Below are 17,747 nucleotides of genomic sequence, written 5' to 3' on the forward strand. Positions count from 1 at the left end.
TTTTCATCGATTTTGGTCTTCTAGTCTCTTTGTAAAGGTTTTTTTATACAGCTCAACTACCTTGGAAAAGGCTTTGAATTTAGCAAATAAGTAAAAACTTTGAATGTTTCGGGCCTTAAACGCACCTATGATCAGGCTCTTCGTTATTTATTAATCCATTTGATTATTTGTATTGTTCCCAAAATTGTGTTCAATCTGCTTTGCCTCACGCATGCACTGAAGCAGCACAAAACAATGTATTCATGTATGAACATTTTAAATTTAGCAGAAAACTTCCCTTTTTAAAACTACATATCCCAGACGTCAACGTTTTTTCTATCTACCAATTGATGCGTTGTGAAATGTCACGTGATTATCCAACCCTGTGTGTGGCTTCCACTCCACTGCCACCAGTGGGTGCTTCTTTGCTAGTTGGACCAGAGTGAACTGCTGAAGACACTCAAACGTGAGAGATTATCAGGGAAACAATTTACTGAAGTGATATGTAGACAGTTTATTATTATCCGTCACCATTCATCCGTTCTTTGACGTCGTCTTTGATTTGCTCCACGCAGGTAAACTCAAACTACATTGAAGGTTTGCCTCTATGCCTGATTGTCAACATTTTGCTCTGTAATTATACTGGGCGCAGCAAATGTGTAAAACAAGATACGGACTGTTCCTTTATGTTCGGTTCAAATAATGTATGCTGATAGGCAACGTTTCTTCAGGATTATCATCTTGTTTCGGGGTTTTGTTTTGTTTTTAATTGCATTTTTGTACAGGCAATGGGATGATCGTACTAAAATCTCGCGAGGTGCGACTTTGACTTCTTTTGCAGCCCCAGCTGTCATCTGTTTGTGCAAAAACTGTCACATTGCCTCATATCCCACGGCTGTCACGTCGCTTCCTTCTTTACTGTTTGGAAGATAGCTTGACACATAAACAGGAATAAAAGCCACTTCCCTGTATGTATTATTGCTTAAGAGCTGAAAGTTCCACTAATAATTTGATCTCCAGGATTAATTGAAGTAATCACTCAATTAATCAAATCCGAGAAAAGAGCCATTCCCTCATAAACAGCGACAAACAACACTGACACAGTGCTGCTGTGTTGCATTGGTAAAATGTAGAGTTGCTATATCAAATAGCAAATGGAAGGATTGTTAAACAAGAGTGTTATTGTTAAAGCTTGTAGTTCAACTTAGTCTGGTTACCATGCATACCAAAGAAATAAAGCAGAGGGCCTGGAGACACTGCAGGTATGATGATAGTATTACAGACTCTCTTTATTTGATTTTAAGAGTTAGGTTTAAGAGCATTAAGAATCTCCCTATTCTTTTTTTTTTTTTTTTTTTTTTTTTTTTTTTTGTGGCAAAACAGACATTCCCACAATTTAGGCTTTCTTTATTTTCATTCAAATTTGAACTTTGCAGTGTAGATGAGAACGGAATCGGCTCGTTGTAGTGCAGGATAAAATAAAAACTGCATCAAGTATTTACATAAGGAATGTAGTCTTTACAAAATAAGGTGCAGCTATAAATAGATATAACTGCTTGTGTAGTTCTAAATAATTTAACATCACGGCTTCAGCTGCTGCAATTTTTGACTTTACATTTTTTCGTTTTTTTCCCCCAAACACAAACCCCACAGATTCCTGTGACGACTGTGATTCCCCGTGATATCTGACAGTAACATGTCCATGTTCAGCACTGGCATCCTTGTGCTGACGTCTCCTCTTCACATCCTCCCTTTACGCATCGCTCCAGTCCTCAGCTCAGCCGCCGAGCGTGTGGAGCGCACGCTGTATGTCCACCTCCACCCCGGGCTGAACCTGGGAAGTGGGAGCCAGCCCCGTCCGGTTTTCATTCCCCCAGTAGTGGACCTCTCTACGCTTATCTCACGCCTTTACAGCAATGCAGCCGATGTCTGCGGCCACCTGGATGTTCGTGTTTTGCTGACCAATGTCCGTAGCCAGCCGACTGCCTGCGGTGGGACCACGATACCAAACTCCCCCTTCCCCACGCCACAGTCTCTGTCGCACTCGCCGGAGGTGGTGCTAACAGACTTTGCGCTGCAGGATCCGGGGCAGTCGCATCAGGTCACGCAGTGTCTGCAGAGGTATACAGGCCACTGCTATGTCTGCAGCCCCAGCCTGCGCTCCGTGCTGCTTCACCAACAGCCAGTGAATCTGCAGGAGGAAGGAGTGAAGGAGCCTGAAGAGAAGGCAGAACCCATGGAGACCTACAGTGACGTGGTCGTAGGGGGGACATTTGACCGGCTCCATGGGGCCCACAAGACACTACTCAACATCTCATGCCTGCTAGCGAACAGGCGGTTCCTTATTGGTGTGTGTGACCAAGCTATGCTGAAAAGTAAGTTTGTATTAACATTCAGCTGTGTTAAGCGTGTATCATTTCATTACGATTGACTCGTCTCACATTTCCATTTCTATCCCTCTGATGACCTTTCTCTCTGGCTTTAGGGAAAGTCCTAAAGGAGCTGGTCCAGCCCTACGCTCTGCGGGTGGAGAAACTACGGGATTTCCTGCAGGACATCAGACCCTCTCTGGAGGTGGAGATCGTGCCCCTTGACGACCCCTATGGAGTCTCCGTGGTCGACCCATTGCTGCAGTGCATTGTGGTTAGCGAGGAGACCAGAAAGGGAGGCGAGGCTGTCAACAAGAAACGCCTAGAAAATGTAAATCTGGAAAACAATCTGTATTACACTATTGCTAATTCATTCAAACACAGGACAGGTGGCGAAGTGAAGTGCACTTCTGTCAGTGTAAAGTGTTTTCTAAAGCTAGTTCCATTGCAGCCATGTTTTATTTATTAAAGGAATTATTTATTTACATTAAACACTGGTATGCTTTCTTATGGCCCTGGTTCAGTTTGAATACATGTCGTCTTATTGTAAGTTTTCTGTACTTATGTCAATAGAGGTCAATCCTATTTGTAACAATCCCAATCTGTAATGAGCTTTAATAGTTAAACCATGTTTTGTTCTGAAGGATTACAGTTGTTCCACTCCTTTTATAATCATTTTATTAATACTAAATGAGAGGAAACTGGTTTCTGTTGCCCATTTTAATCCTGGGGGAGTTTGTTTTTGTTTTTTGTTTTTTTCAGCAATTTGGAACTCTAGCCTTGCCTACCTTTTGGATGTGTTGTTTTATTTGCATGTTTTGTCTGCCTCTTTTAATCAGGGCCTCCCAGCTCTCGTCCTACATGAGATCCAGTTGCTTAAAGACGCCCATCACACTGAGACAGAGGAGGAGAAGATCAGCTCCTCCAGTCTACGCTCTCGTCTTCTGGGCACCCTTCTCGCACCGCCTCAAGTAAGACGTTGTTCAAATGGATCGAACATTTTGATAAGGGATTCCAATGCCGCTTTTTTCGCACGTCTTTCTTTTTCTACCTGAGGCTTTTCTTTTTTTTTTTTAAAGAAAACAAGTTTGATACCTTTTAAGGGCTGTTATCATTGCTGATCTTAAGGTGCACAGACAGATATAATCACACTGTTAGAATTAGCCTAAGAAAAAGAAAGTTCTGGTACACTTGTATTTGCTCTTAATTCATTCATATTTAATGGAATTCTTTGTCTGAAGTTGAAAAGGCTCCACACAGCCTCAAGTCACAAACGGTAATTGTCAAATTTGCTCCGAGGTGAATTTCATTGGAATTCAGCTGAGCCATTGTGGCAGCATTTGGATTAAGAAGAAGGGATGTTTGAAAGAAAAAATGAGAGCTGAGCATTAGATAACAAAGGTCAGACTTTAATGTGTAACTGTTTCAACAGGAGTCGTCTTTTTCATATATTACGTTTTCCTTCCAGCGAGGGCCAAAGTACATTTTCTTTTATGAAGCAACATACCGCCTCCTGTGAGAAAAGAGGTGGATGAATGTGTGGCTAGAAAATGGAACTGACTCGAGAACACTAAGTTACATGTTCCTCTAGATACAAATCCATTTTTACTATCAGAGAGCTCTCCTGCAGAAAAGGTCGGGGATAATATTCAAGCAAGTCTGAATGCTTTATGGAGCAGTTTGTGTCACCTGCAACTACAAATTAAAACACATTTGATTTGGATGAGGCTGTGATGCTTGGCTAGTTTTTTTTCTCCATATTTCACATATTTTTATCTCCTGCATTTTTATTTTTTTTTGCACCAGGACACATCCCATCTCCCTCCCCTTCCGTATGTGATCGGCCTGACTGGGGGCAGCGGCAGTGGGAAGAGCTCCATCGCCAAGCGGCTGGAAACACTAGGTGCCGTCCGGATAGATTGCGACAAGCTGGGCCATGAGGTGTACGAGCCTGGCACTGCAGCTTATCACAGAGTGCTCAAAGAATTTGGGTCAGGTGAGGAAACACTTAGCATGAAGTCACATTGTGATTGGAAAGGTTTGATAAGGGTAAAGACGGGTCATCCATACGTAGCTATTTTTTTAATAAATACAAAATATTGGGGGGGGGTTACATATAATTGACCGTCTTGGATAAGAAGTGCAGTCTTGAAGTATTTAAACATTTAAGAGATTTAAAGGTCAGTAGCATGATGCCTCTAATGTGACTTGATGAAAGTTGACGTGATGTCTGTTGGCTTTTGGCGCAGTGACAGACTAATGGAGCGAGTGAAAGGTCAAAATAACACATTTTAAAAGGCCTTGAGTGTTACCCACTCTTCTTAAAACTCAATCCATCTCAATCACTATTGTGGTTGTTTATTTTCCTGTACATGATGTACATTTGAATGTCAGGTTTTTTTTACTCTTTAGCTTTATTGAAAAGTGCATTTAAACAATTGGCAACAGATGTTTGAGAAACTTGCACACTTCTTTTTTTAGACACCTTAAGTTGAGTACCCTTTGTAAGGGTATCACATCGCCCTGTTAGATCTTAATCCAGAGTTTAACATTTTACCATTGAAGCATACCGCGCCCACGAGCATGGTTTCCATGTGTGTTTTCAAATTGTATACAGTATCAAATCGAATGTATTGCAGTGCAATGACGACATGTTTCTGACACTTTCAGATCTTCTGAATGACGATAAAACCATCAACAGACGTGCGTTAGGAAGGAAGGTTTTTGGAAACCAGGTAATGTGGCAAGTTGAGAATCTTTCAGCACTTGATGGTTGGACCTGCGCGTTGACAATCCACCAAAGATTTTTTTATTTTATTTTTTCAGGAGCGGTTAAAAGCCCTCACTAACATTGTGTGGCCGGAGATCGCTCTTCTGGTGAAAGAGAGAATCAGACAAGCAAGAGAGGAAGGTATCGCATGGACATTTTGTTTATTTCCAAATACACAGACGATAAAGAAACACTTTGGTTTTATATTATACAATTCTGTGCTCTTTTCAGGTAAACAGGTTTGTGTGGTGGACGCAGCAGTTTTACTGGAAGCCGGTTGGACAGACATGGTCCACGAGATCTGGGTCACAGTCATCCCCGAGGACGAGGTCTGTACCACCCGTCCTTAATTTGACAAACACGGAGTCACGCAAGCTTGAGTGACTGTCAGGATAAAGAAGCACTGTAATGTCCTGGGGGGGGGGGGGTTAAGTTGTATATATTGAATGTTGTGCATCCACTGGTTATAACAACTTCACTGTACATAACACTTGGAGATGGCAAGTGAAGTAAATGCAGAAGTTATTTCACCCTGTATTCTTTTTATTGGCCAGCAGGGGGCAGTCTCAGTGGCTGCCATGTCTCTTGGACTTATCAGCTCAGGAAAGCTTTTTTTGATGAATTAAGACATTTTTAATTCTCTTAAATCTTTTTAGACACAACATCTTAGTTTTGTTGATTGTGTTTTCATGAAGAGTACAATTGTCCATGAATCAAAGAATGCTTTTTAGAGCACTGTCAGGCATCTCTGGACCCCACTTTGGGTATAATGCCCCAAAGTTAAAAATCAGTTTCCCTTTACTCAGAAATAAAACACTTGGAATTTTTTTCAGTCCTGGGGGAGGGAAGTCGGCTCAGCTGTTTAAGATACAAATACAGGGGGTTGAGAACCACTGCTTTAGGGTATGGCTACCTATGTTTGACTTAGCCACAATAGAGATGTAGCATTCTAACCGCCCTCTTGTCCAAATACAGTCCTTTTTGGTTTTAAAGAAAATAAGCTGTCTATAGCTAAACTGCTGACCTTAACACTTGAAGAAGTGAATTCACAACCCAGTTGGTGAAGTTGTTTAGGTCCACTTCCTTTATGTGATCTCTGGCTTGAATAAAATTAACACTTGTGTTGTTCCCCTCCCTTCTCAGGCTGTGTTGAGGATAACCGAGCGAGATGGTGTTAACACAGACGATGCCCTGCGCCGGCTCCAGAGCCAGTGGTCCAACGCTAAGCAAGTAGAGCACGCCAATGTTGTGCTCAGCACTCTGTGGGAGCCAGAGGTCACTCAGAAACAGGTCAGACACCCATCATGTCATCTTCAGTTTACAGATTGTACTTTTTGTGTCCACTCTGACATTGTCTTTTATGTCAAAGGTACTGAAAGCTTGGAGTCTTCTTCAGAAGAGAATCCAACAGAGACAGGAGGGACAGTAGAAACGTGTGTGTGTAAGCACATCATGTCATCTGTAACTGAGGCATTCAGAGTAAACATGCGTCAGGTCCAGGGACGCAGACAACAGCGATACACACGAGGAGAAAAACACAGCCTTGTAAAGGAGTACGATTGTTTCCTGCGCCCCAGAAGCACACCCAACAAGCTCTCTCACTTCTTTGCCCGTGACTCAGTGCCTGATTGACTTTCATCAAGTTTTTAAACTCTAGCTTTAAAGATGAATTACTGAAATGTGGATAACAATAATCACCCACACGTCAGTAAATTATCCCTAACAAAATAATTTGGGAATTTGTAAGCTGCAATTCATGTTTGGGATCATAAAGTGTCATATTGTCTCAAGAATTGGAGGTCAAGATTCTTTTTTTTTTTCTTTTTTTTATGGTTTTTATGTCTAAGTAGATTCCGTTAAAAATAATTTTTGGGCGACCTGCTGGTGATAGCATTTTATAAAGTTTAATGAATATGAATGTAGCTTATAAAAGCAACTTGTGTTAAGGGAAGGTGAGAAATTGTACTGAAAGATTGTATGACACACACTGTTGAATCATAGGATTATATGTTGTCTCTCTTTGGAGTTTAAGGGTTGAGAAAGTATTTTAACAAGTGAAATATAATTATATTTACCAAACAAGGATAAATATTGATAGAAATATCAGCAATCGCTTATGACCGTCTGTTAACTGACTAATAAAGACAAATGGACATACAATTTCACGTCTTGGACTTGTTAATCTGTAATTCAATAAATGTTGACATTTCAACTATTGAAATTTAATAAAGTTATGTGCATTTTATAAGTTTTCCAAGAACCAGTTTTTAATTTCTTTGAGCACAGCTGAACTTTTTAAAATGACCCTGAAAACAAAACATAGCTGAATTTATGATTTGGTTTCTGACAGGTTTGACTAAGTCTCTATCCATGTTCACATTACGATTACTGCTTTATTACTATACCTGAAACTATTGTCCTATAAGGTCACTGAAGTGTAATGTGGTTCAGTAGGTGAAAATTCAAGACTATCTACTTTGCATATGTTGAAACCAATGAATATTCATAAATACTCTTTAATACATTTTAACCAATGGGTATTTCAGGTGTAAACTGCCTTTGAATTCTTTTATGGATAATCCACAAAACCTCATGCTTAGTTTTGATCAATAATTATTAAAACATTGACTTTTAATAAAGTATTCAGCCTTTAATAATTGAAAACATTACCATGTGTCTAACATTTGACCTTACATGTACACCTGTGTTGTGAATTTTGCTGCGCTTAGCTACAGCAGCATTTAACATAACTTCTATACAAGTAGTACAAAACCTTGTGCATTGGTAAAACATGTTCAGCATATTCAAAGACTACAGATTAAGTGCACTAGTCAAGGTGAGTTGTGAAACGAAGGGCTCTGGGTATGCATGTCCAAATCTTTTTGTCCTCTTAATGCTTAAAGAACACAACACACCCAGTTTGCCTTGAAAGAATGTGTGAGCAGCCTTTTACGTGGCAGTGAATAAACTGTCCCTCCATGACACTATAAAAGCCCTGGCTTATTTAAGTCAAACTACTTCTGAAGAATCTCCTTTAAATGAAGGGAACACTAAGTTGTTTCTTCAACATTCAATTTGGCAGAGCACATTGCTTCCCCCAGCTTGTTGCTGGCTCTGCACACATAAACCCCAGAGTCTGAAGGCTCCAGATCAGCCACAACCAGAGTACAGAGCCCTTCATGTTGCTCCATGGTCACTCTGCTGGATTCAGACACACGCTTCTCGTTCTGAAGCCACTTCACCTCTGGCTGTGGGTAGCCTAGAATACAGACAACAGGATTTACTGTGACAAGAACATAAAATAACAATCCTACATACTGACATCAAGATATTTTCTAGCATCAAGACAAGGTAGTTTTACATCCCTTATTTTACAGTTTTTCTATAGAATGACAGTATACCTTTACATGGCGCAATCATGAGAAATAGTATTATATAATAAAAGGCAATTGTACATTTGTTTGTTTTTTTCACTTTTAACTATAATGTTTTCCCTCAAACAGTTTGAGAGAAAAACAGTAACTATGTAGTAGTTTGAATCAAATTACTTTCATTAGCTAGTAGTTTTAACTAGCTTGAATGGATACAACAGTTGTCTTTTATCTAAGATCGTTTTTGATAAAGTTCTATATGTTTTAAGTAATATTTCTTTATGTAATTATGGTTTCTCCCTGTTGACTTTCTGCCAGCCATACTGTGCATTAAGCCAAAAAAACAGCTAGCTTAGATGTTTGTGTATATGTAACAAGTGACTATGGATTTTCTGGCAACAAAAAAAAAAAGGACACGTTTGTGCTTTAGTAGCCTAACTTATTATACATGATCCATAGTGTATATTCAAACATGAATCATGACAGCTTTAATTTTTTAGCCAAAAGGGCTAATGCAGTACGAGCATTGCTGCCTGTGTTGTTTTTGGCTCGAGGCACTTGTGCATTATATAATGAAGTGCATCACAGTTCTGTCACCCTACCATTGAGAATGCATGTTAGATGAGCAGTCGCTCCTTTGGGAAGGGCGATGTCCTTCAGGGCCTGCTGGAAGCGGGGTTCACTCCGAAGCTGCTTGTCCAGCGACTGGATGGCCTCCTCTGCCTCTTGGCTCCAGCCTGGCTCTGGATGAGAGGAGACGATCATGACGAATAAAACTGAAACAAGGCTTTTCTGATCAGAAAACGTTAAACTTGAAATGACAATCTCAAAGTGTGAGTCATTTTCCATATGGATGTAGCTTTAGGCCTTTAGAGGACTTTGTGTATGCATGGATATGTGTGAGTGTGTGTTTTTATCGGTCTTACCCTCTGAAGAGCTGCCAGGGGAGTCTGGCCTGTTGGAGAGGTTAGCCATCCGCTGTAGGGCCAAAACAGCCTTTCCAGTTTTCTTGAAGTTTAAAGGACAAATGGCAATGGATGTCAAACAACACTTATAATCCAGCTTCAGGTCTATAGGGTAATAGACTGAAATGTACTCATAGTTGAATACTGACAAGCAGACTGTAAAAGTTCAATGCTGAGCTGACAACTGTGTAGTAATTTTTCAGACATGTTACCTTCCATTTGCGTCTTGCCAAGAAGCGTTTCATCTTCCCCTTTTTGAGGGATTTGGTGGGTCTGCGGTTAAGAGGGGTAAATGAAGCCATCCAAGGGTGGGCAAGGGCTTCAGTACATGACAACCTACATCTAGAGTGAAAATGGATAGAAAAGGAGAAGCAACAGCTGTCAAAATATGCCAATCAGACTGTCCTTGGCTCATTTTCAAAGCTTTTTAATAGTTATAATGAAGAAACGGCTTCAATCATGACATTGTCAACGAGGGAGATTTAAAGTGGCTTGGCTAACTTTCTGAGGAACTGAAGTTTTAGCTGTACAACCAAAGATAGGTGACTTGAATCCAAGCAGTTTTTGAGCACATAGCATATCATATAGGTCAACCGGTTTTAAATGTTTCTGGAAGATTTAAATAAAATGGACAGAAACAAAACCAGATCAACCTCATGTCCTTTTTCAGCAGGGAGCTGATGAAGTCTTTAGCTTGATCAGAGATGTCTTCGAAACTCTCCTGGTCAAACTCATAGCTGGCAGCGGTCACATTAACTAAAGTCTCGGCATCACTGTTCCCCTGGAAGGGTGACTCTCCACTGAGCCTGAGAAACAAGACATAACAACAACAAAATGATATACAGTCTCCTGCAAGTCCAGTTTTGAGCCATGTTTTTGCACAAGAAGCATTCCTTCTATGTTAGCGTCTATACCCAATAGCAACAGAAATAGCCTAACAGAACTGAAATTCAACTAATTTGCTTCAGGCTTCATTTCAGTTAAGTTACATGGAAAGTATGCACATTAAAATAACTGTAGTACTGGTGATGTTTAAGGGGTGGTAGAAATGCAACAATACCAGGAGATGGCGCCAAACCTTTACTTGTACACGACCACTTTGGATTTTAGATTTTACAGGACTAAACTTGGTCACAGTCGAGACTGATAAAACATCACATGAAGTGGGCACAGTAACAGGGTTTTATGTTTTTGCCAGAAAACCATGGTTGTATTTATGTTTCTTAACGTGTTACTTGATTAATTGTTCACAGAAACCACAGAATCCTTTGTTAGACTTACAAAATGAAGCAGATGACACCAATGCTCCACATGTCGGTCTCCAGACCCACAGCCTCATAGTTGATCACCTCAGGGGCCACAAACTCCGGCGTGCCATGCATCACCTTCAGAGGGTTATCCTTCTCTAGGAAAAGAGACAAGAGTGAAAAACTCAAAAATGTATCCCTGAATCTTTTGTTTGTGCCCGTTTACATTCTATTCTACTTACAGATGGCTCTCGCTGTCTGTAAATAGATCCACCCAGTATGGAGCCCCTGCATCTGGAGCGTCACTAAATTTTCTGCCTGAGTTGGCCTTACAGGCTTACTGCGTGCATTTATTAGAGTCAAAGAAGTTAAGTAGTGGTTATGTAATGGTTTGACATCTAGGAAATTTAGAAATAACACTCTTGTGTTGTCAGCTATTATTCAAGGCTTGGCAAAATACAAAAATGAACATGCATCATCTACACTTAATGCAGCCAAGATTTTTTAATGTGAACCACAACAGGAGGCATTTTATTTTCTGCGCCGGATGCACAAGCAGCTCAGCACTGACTGCTACCCTATAAGGACTCTTGGATTTCCCTGAATTGTGATTTTCACAAGAAAACACACAGGATGTGTCATTCATTCGAATGCACACAGGGATACTTTCACCCTCCCTGGTGAGAAACTGTGAAAGTTAAATATAAGTCCCGCTGAGAGATCCCACTGAGATCATTTAGAGACCGTTTCCGCTAATCTTGCACACTCACCCAGTTTACCAGCCAAGCCAAAGTCAATGATCTTGATCCGTGTGCCAGTTGTGTCCATGCAGACGATGTTCTCTGGTTTGAGGTCCAGGTGGACGATGTTCTGCTTGTGAACATACTGCATGCCCTCCAGGATCTGCTGCATGTAGCGGGCACTGGTTGGCTCTGTGTGCTCAAAGGCTTCATCAACGATGCGTTCAAAGAGCTCCCCACCTGCAATACTGGGCAGAGAAATCGCACCAAGTCCATGCATCAGAACACTACATAAATGTACTTGAGTATTGTTCAGCTGGAAATATCCGATAGCTACTGCAATCTTTAATTGCCAACAAAGAAATGCCTTTCTAATGTCTTACCTTGTAGTTTGCCTCCATTGCATTTTAAACAGCTAGCAAATATCGTAACCATGAATAACTTTTACTTACTACTCCATGACCATGACCATCTCAGAGCGTGTCTCATAGCCAGCCAGACACTGGACCAGTTTCGGGTGGTGAAGACAGTTCATTAATTCAATCTCTTTGCGAGCTGCCTCCCTCTCCTTCGACGTCCTTGCTCGGTAGAACTTCCCTGCACTCTCTTGACTCGTCTCTTTGTGGGTCAACCGGAACACCTGGCCGAACTTCCCACTGAAAATGTTACATCCAAAAACAAACAAGACGCATTCAGTTTGACTTATAAACAATTCTCGTCAATCAATGTCGCGTTTGTTTTAAGTGTGAAGATTGCATGCTTACACTCCCAGCTTCTCGTGTACATTGTAGTGATCCTTCACCTTGTATTTGGTGTCAATCGTTACCGTGACGTACGACTCAGGCTCTTCTTTTTTTTGCTCTTCAAACACAAAATGACCACAAATAAGCAGATCCCTCTTGATAGCAAGCAGAAAACTCTCACTTTATTTTCTTTGACTACTTACTTGCAATGTCCATCCTTATGCACTCAGACTCCTGGCTTGGCTCGCTTACCCCTGCTGAGTTGTATGCTCTGACGCGAAAGCGGTACTGCCCCAAAGGCTCCAGGCCTGAGCGGACGTGGTAGCATGTGTTTTTACAACGGCTTGTTACTTCAGTCCAGCTCCCAGGCTCAGTCAGACCCTCCTCTTGCCTGACCTCCACGATGTAGCCCAACACGGCCGTGCCGCCGTCGTAACTGGGACCCATCCAGGACAGGACCAGGGATTGGGTGGACAGCTGGGAAACAACGGGTTGGGATGCAGGGGGTTCAGGCCGATCTGAGGAGAAAAATCGACATACAACATATTCAAAGTCAGCTTGTTTGCATTGTTTATGAGCACATTTATGGAGTTGCTAATGTTGATACACGTTGCATTGGTTCTTATCCAGTTTTTTTTAATAGTCCTAAACTGCAAAGTTTCCTCTGTAGTACTTGTTCTGTGATTTTATGTCTAATAAATCCACATCTCTACAACAACAAGAGCCGATATTCGAGGAAATGCAAATTACGAGTGTTGCATTGTCTGAAGTCTAATTTCAGAACCTAAAATAATGTACAGTATATTAAAAGTTTGCTCACCAATGACACTAAGAGATACCGTGTGCTGGGCAGAGCCTTTTCTGTTTCGTACTATGACGGTGTATGAGCCTGTGTCTTCAGAGCAGGCCTTGAAGACCTCCATGCTGCTGTGTGTCTCACTGCTCCTCACAGACTGCCTCAGCCCTTCTACCACCACCTGAAGAAAAAAAGAAAAAGGTGGAAACAGAAACCAAGACTTTAACTGGCACCACAATCCAAAGTTAGGACAAACAGTTTTTGTTAAAACAGGGGGGGGAACTTTGCTGGTATTACCTTGTCTTTGTTGAAAATCCAGCAGCAGGCCACAGGGACAGAGCTGCTCCTGAACTCACAGTGCAGACGGGCCTGCTCTCCTAATCGAACCTCGACCTGATCTGGTGGGTTCAAAAACTCCACAGGAGGCACTGATGAGAGTCACAGTTCTCAATTAGTTAAACACGACTAACGTGTAAGAAATACTACTTTACTAGATAACAGGTGGTATGCCCTCTACTTACCTTTGCCAGAGGTAACTTTTCTTTCAAGGTTGGTATTCCTGATATCTGGGGAGCTTGAGGAAGTAGGTGGGCTAACAGGTGTGTGCACTACAGCAATCAAGGTGAAAAAGAGTCCAACCAATCAAAAAGAGAGCAGTCAAGTTTGGTTGCAGTGGCAACAGGAGAAACACCTTTTTCAGTAACCAGAAAAAGCTATGTTCAAATGTTTGTTTATATAAAATTTTTTAAAACCCATCATGTTTGTTGTTGTTTTCCTGACAACTGTTACTGTTATATTCATCATTAAATTAAATTATTTTTCAACAACGATGACGAAAAAGTCGTACCTTCAGATTTTATGGGTTTGATAAAATACAGGCCTAATAAAAGTGTGTAACTTACCTTGTTCTTCTTCCTTCTGTTGTTTTTTCACCTCACAGACTGAGGATAAGTTTTCAGATGGTGCATCCTTTACATTGTCTTCACTGTGCAGATCACGGTTACTCGCTTTGGGTTTCCCCTTTGACGCTGTTACATTCCAAATGCAGTCAAGCAAATTTAATGAACATAGATCTATACAGGTAATTTGGGGAAATGTTTCATTTAAAGCTCCTGTGAGGATATTTTAGCTGTTTATAAAACAGACTGAAATTATTGTTATTCCCTTCATTTGACATTTAAAAGCAAACAAGACTATCAGCATGAAGATTGGCCATTTCTTTATAAAAAAAAAAATGAAATTGGCTGCTATACATTCAAGCCAAGTTTCCTGGCTTAGAATGGAGAGTACCATAAAGGTATTCAAAAGACATTATGAACGTATAGTAATCAGTCGTTTACCATTGTTTTGCCAGGAAACTCTTAGAGGCAGTCTTCCTGTGACAGCACCTTGAAAAGTAGCGTCACTTCCTTCACAGACTATGCAGTCCCTGAGTGGTTGTTTTAAGTGAGGCTTTTCCAGCGTCTGGACAGGTTGAAGTGTGAAGTCTATGAAGAGACAAGAAGGACAATAGGCTGTGAGTTAAGGGCATATTTCAATGGAATGCAATCAGTGGTCTGTGGTTTTCTCCAACCACTGACCATTAAGGATGGGCACCCTTAATGAAAAATAAAACATTATTAATTGACGAAAGTTGTTCTGTAGTGCACAACATTTTTTGAGCGATCACAACATTTAAAAAAAAAAAAACAACCCACAAATTTAGCTGTTTAGTCCCTTTGAAGACTTTTGTGAAGGCTAATCAGATATCCATTTATTTGCATGTTTTTCTTGTGTTGATTCACATCTACTTAGCTCCAAACAAGAACAACAGCACATGTTACAACCAGCAGTGCAGCCTTGTATGTTTGAGTCATCTGAGCCAGTTTCTGAGCTCACACCTGAAAATATGTATTTCAGTCAAAACTCTGCTCTCCATTTCATAGCCCATGCATAAAGCAATAGCTAAGGAGCCCCTTATGGTTTTAAAAGCCATTAGCAACAGATCCTCACAACAGACCTCATACAGTGACTATAATTTAAAAATTATTATTATTTTAATGTTAAATACTTTATTAATTCCTGAGGGTAAATTCTTCTTTTACACTGTTATTCTAGAGACTTCTCACACACACAAGTCACCGTGCCCAGTGCTTGAGAAGTGTTCTGGCACCTCTCCAGCTACCAGGCCAACTCCATATTTTGGAACTTGAACCAGCAACCCTCTGGTTCCCAACCTAATTTCCTACAGAAGCACCAAAGCAAGGGATAAGTGTCTTGCTCAAGGACACATCGGACAGATGGGGATCAAACTCAGACCTTCAAGGTTGAGTGACGACAACTCTACCACTGAGCCACAGCCGCCCAGGTTGTGATGGAACATTACGGCACATCACAACATATAACACTAAACAGGACAAGATTGTGGAGTGTGTTACACTTGTGAGGGTCGGGGGAATGTGACATGGTGTTTACACGTCTGCCCCACCACATGTGTTTGTTAGTGTTGGAATGTCCGGCCGATGGGTAATGGGTGGTCACCAGTGGTTGGAGGAATGCCATTAGTTTGAGTTACTGTGTTAGTGTGCTTGAGCTTTTGGGAGAAAACTCAGAGGCACATTGCTTTTCGGGCCTTTAAATCCTACGTGCCTGAGGACATATTTGGCGTCAAAACACATCATAGTGATCCTGTTCAGGAGTTGCACATTAAAAGGATGTTTGCAAAGTAGCAGCCAAGGCTTACAGTATCATACATCGGTCCTCCAATAGATTACATGATGACCCTCATTTATCAAAATCAAGAGAAGAGATTTCCTTCCAGGTGATTTTTGGTATTTTAAACAAAGTCTTTTAAGTCTTTTAACATTTAGAATAAAAAATGACACATTGACTTGCCTCAAAATCAACTCTCTGCCTGTTCTTCTAGTGTTTACCTGTTGCAGTTAAGACTTCACATTTGTTGTTTCCCAGCAGCGCACGGTCAGTGGTGTCCTGTCCATCCTCTTTCTGCCTCCTCACGCAGAGCGGTCTGGCCTGAGGCTTAAGGGCCAACCGAAAAGTTGACACGAAGGTCGCTGGCTTCTTGCCATCCTTGTCCATCCTTGTGTAGAAATAAAAGTTTCTAAATGGTCCTTATCAGTCAGACATTGTTGTCCTCTTCTCCTAGGTTGTGGTTTGTTAGTACTGTGAGTCTCAAAGATACTAACAGGAGGAGCCTCAGCTTACAGACTGCCTCAACAAATCACAGCCCACTCTCAGCCCAACTGTACACAGGAAACAGGCAATTTTATCAGAAAGGCCCATTAAAAACACACATGTCCAGCCCCGGCTGTCCCTCCACACTGAGAACAGAGGGAGATACACAGGAACACATGGGACAGAAAACAAAAGAGACAGTCGGGAAACATGTGGGCGAGACAAAACATTCAAGCTGAAGAGAAACAAAAAGGAAAGAGGTGGATAAAGATAAAAGAAACACACACAAGAGACCACACATTTACCTGGTTTGCTTTTTACAACATAATTCTTGCTGTCAGCTTCCTTTTGCCATTTTATTCCTTTAAAGATGTTTTCCCTTTTGCCGCACAGCAAATGTAGGTTGGTCCACACTGCCAGAGTCAGAGCAGGAATCAAGTAGAGCCAGTAAAGCAGCTTTTTGTGTCTGTATTAACTAACAATTACCGCTGTGCAACAGGCAACATGAAGACAAGTCATTGAAGTGGCTTTTTTTCAAATGCAGGACTTCCGGGGTTTCACGACACAAGTGGAGGAGGGGTAACTGAAAACTTCAATGGTAAATAACACCTTTAATTCTATTGATTTGTGAAAGCTGATGGTTGGGTGTGTCCCATGAGTTTGCTTTTGTATACCTTTTGTTGAACGATTGTTTTCTGAAGTTTCTCTTACCCATACTAAAAGGCAAAACAAGTTAGTAGATTGGCTGTTAATGTTTACTATTCGCAAAGGCCTTTGCAGTGGGAGACTTTAATGAACTGTTTTTGATTTCTTGATCCCTTTAGGCCAACAATTCCCAGCAAAAGGGAAAACAGAACATACTAAGAGAAATAAACAAAAGAAACAAAATCTTAGTTTCTTGAAATCATAACAAATGTTGATATGAAAAGGAAACATTTGGGGATTTTTGCCAAAAATCTGAGTGCATAACTGTTAAAAAAAAGTTACAAACATTCAAATGTGACCCATTGAATAGGGGTAATGAGCTGCGTGTTGCATGCTTCTTCTTTCCACTTATTTGACAACTTAAAACATCACACATGGAAGGTAGTCCTCTCAAAGCCACTGCCATGGACTGGCAACTGACTTCTAGAAGCTGACCTCTGCCCTGATTCCACAACAGTCAATGCAGAGTGCAGAAACTACATTTCAAAACTGTAACGGTAAATTTCACACTGATACAACATGAGCTGAGAGATGAAGGGTTGAAAGCGTTTGCCACATGTGAAGGCAAAACAGCTGTGTTCAATCATCCTGAATCACAGCCATTCACCCACAGCGGTTGTGAAACTCCTTCTTTTTTTAATACCTGTATACAAAAGGATTAGTGAAGTTGAATTGTGAACATTGAATTGTACATCTGGACATAAAAATACAATATTGTAGATGCATTGTTTTTCATGGACACATCATAAGTTTGACATACTGTAATTTTCAGAAATACATGTTGTGAATTATACTATTGAAATACATATTAGAATATGAATAAATTGTGATTTTTTTTTCCTTCTTAGTATTAGGACAGCCCTGTCTGTAAGTCTTCAGATGTCAATT

The 17,747-nt window shown here is 40.9% G+C and overlaps 2 protein-coding genes across 2 annotated transcripts; one reads left to right on the top strand and one right to left on the bottom strand.

Annotated features, from left to right (window-relative positions):
* The first annotated feature begins 333 nt into the window (after positions 1-333).
* On the top strand, positions 334-7,278 carry coasy (CoA synthase). The gene is made up of 10 exons (XM_079333786.1): positions 334-554; positions 1,633-2,354; positions 2,465-2,679; positions 3,188-3,319; positions 4,155-4,344; positions 5,019-5,083; positions 5,175-5,259; positions 5,350-5,447; positions 6,262-6,408; positions 6,488-7,278. The coding sequence occupies exons 2-10, from the start codon at positions 1,676-1,678 to the stop codon at positions 6,545-6,547; spliced, it is 1,671 nt and encodes a 556-aa protein (XP_079189912.1). The 5' UTR covers positions 334-554; positions 1,633-1,675; the 3' UTR covers positions 6,548-7,278.
* Positions 7,279-7,742: 464 nt separating this feature from the next.
* On the bottom strand, positions 7,743-16,073 carry LOC306817133 (myosin light chain kinase, smooth muscle-like). The gene is made up of 16 exons (XM_079333752.1): positions 15,893-16,073; positions 14,321-14,467; positions 13,883-14,008; positions 13,502-13,588; positions 13,278-13,408; positions 13,005-13,161; positions 12,388-12,702; positions 12,206-12,302; positions 11,894-12,097; positions 11,472-11,689; positions 10,736-10,859; positions 10,108-10,260; positions 9,667-9,796; positions 9,416-9,497; positions 9,092-9,232; positions 7,743-8,377 (listed from the first exon to the last, which is right to left on the bottom strand). The coding sequence occupies exons 1-16, from the start codon at positions 16,056-16,058 to the stop codon at positions 8,169-8,171; spliced, it is 2,487 nt and encodes an 828-aa protein (XP_079189878.1). The 5' UTR covers positions 16,059-16,073; the 3' UTR covers positions 7,743-8,168.
* Positions 16,074-17,747: the final 1,674 nt, after the last annotated feature.

Source organism: Symphodus melops (assembly GCF_947650265.1).
Source record: "Symphodus melops genome assembly, chromosome: 21".
Taxonomy (NCBI): Eukaryota; Metazoa; Chordata; class Actinopteri; order Labriformes; family Labridae; genus Symphodus; species Symphodus melops.

Bases quoted from the DNA above. Each gene is read 5' to 3' on its own strand.
- coasy (XM_079333786.1), top strand. From the start codon at position 1,676: ATGTCCATGTTCAGCACTGGCATCCTTGTGCTGACGTCTCCTCTTCAC. The intron at 3,320-4,154 runs GTAAGACGTTGT...TTTTTGCACCAG, and splicing joins CCCTTCTCGCACCGCCTCAA to GACACATCCCATCTCCCTCC. The intron at 6,409-6,487 runs GTCAGACACCCA...TTTATGTCAAAG, and splicing joins CAGAGGTCACTCAGAAACAG to GTACTGAAAGCTTGGAGTCT.
- LOC306817133 (XM_079333752.1), bottom strand. From the start codon at position 16,058: ATGGACAAGGATGGCAAGAAGCCAGCGACCTTCGTGTCAACTTTTCGG. The intron at 14,009-14,320 runs GTAAACGACTGA...GGAATGTAACAG, and splicing joins AGTTTCCTGGCAAAACAATG to CGTCAAAGGGGAAACCCAAA. The intron at 9,797-10,107 runs GTTGATCTGGTT...TTTTCACTCTAG, and splicing joins CTGCTGAAAAAGGACATGAG to ATGTAGGTTGTCATGTACTG.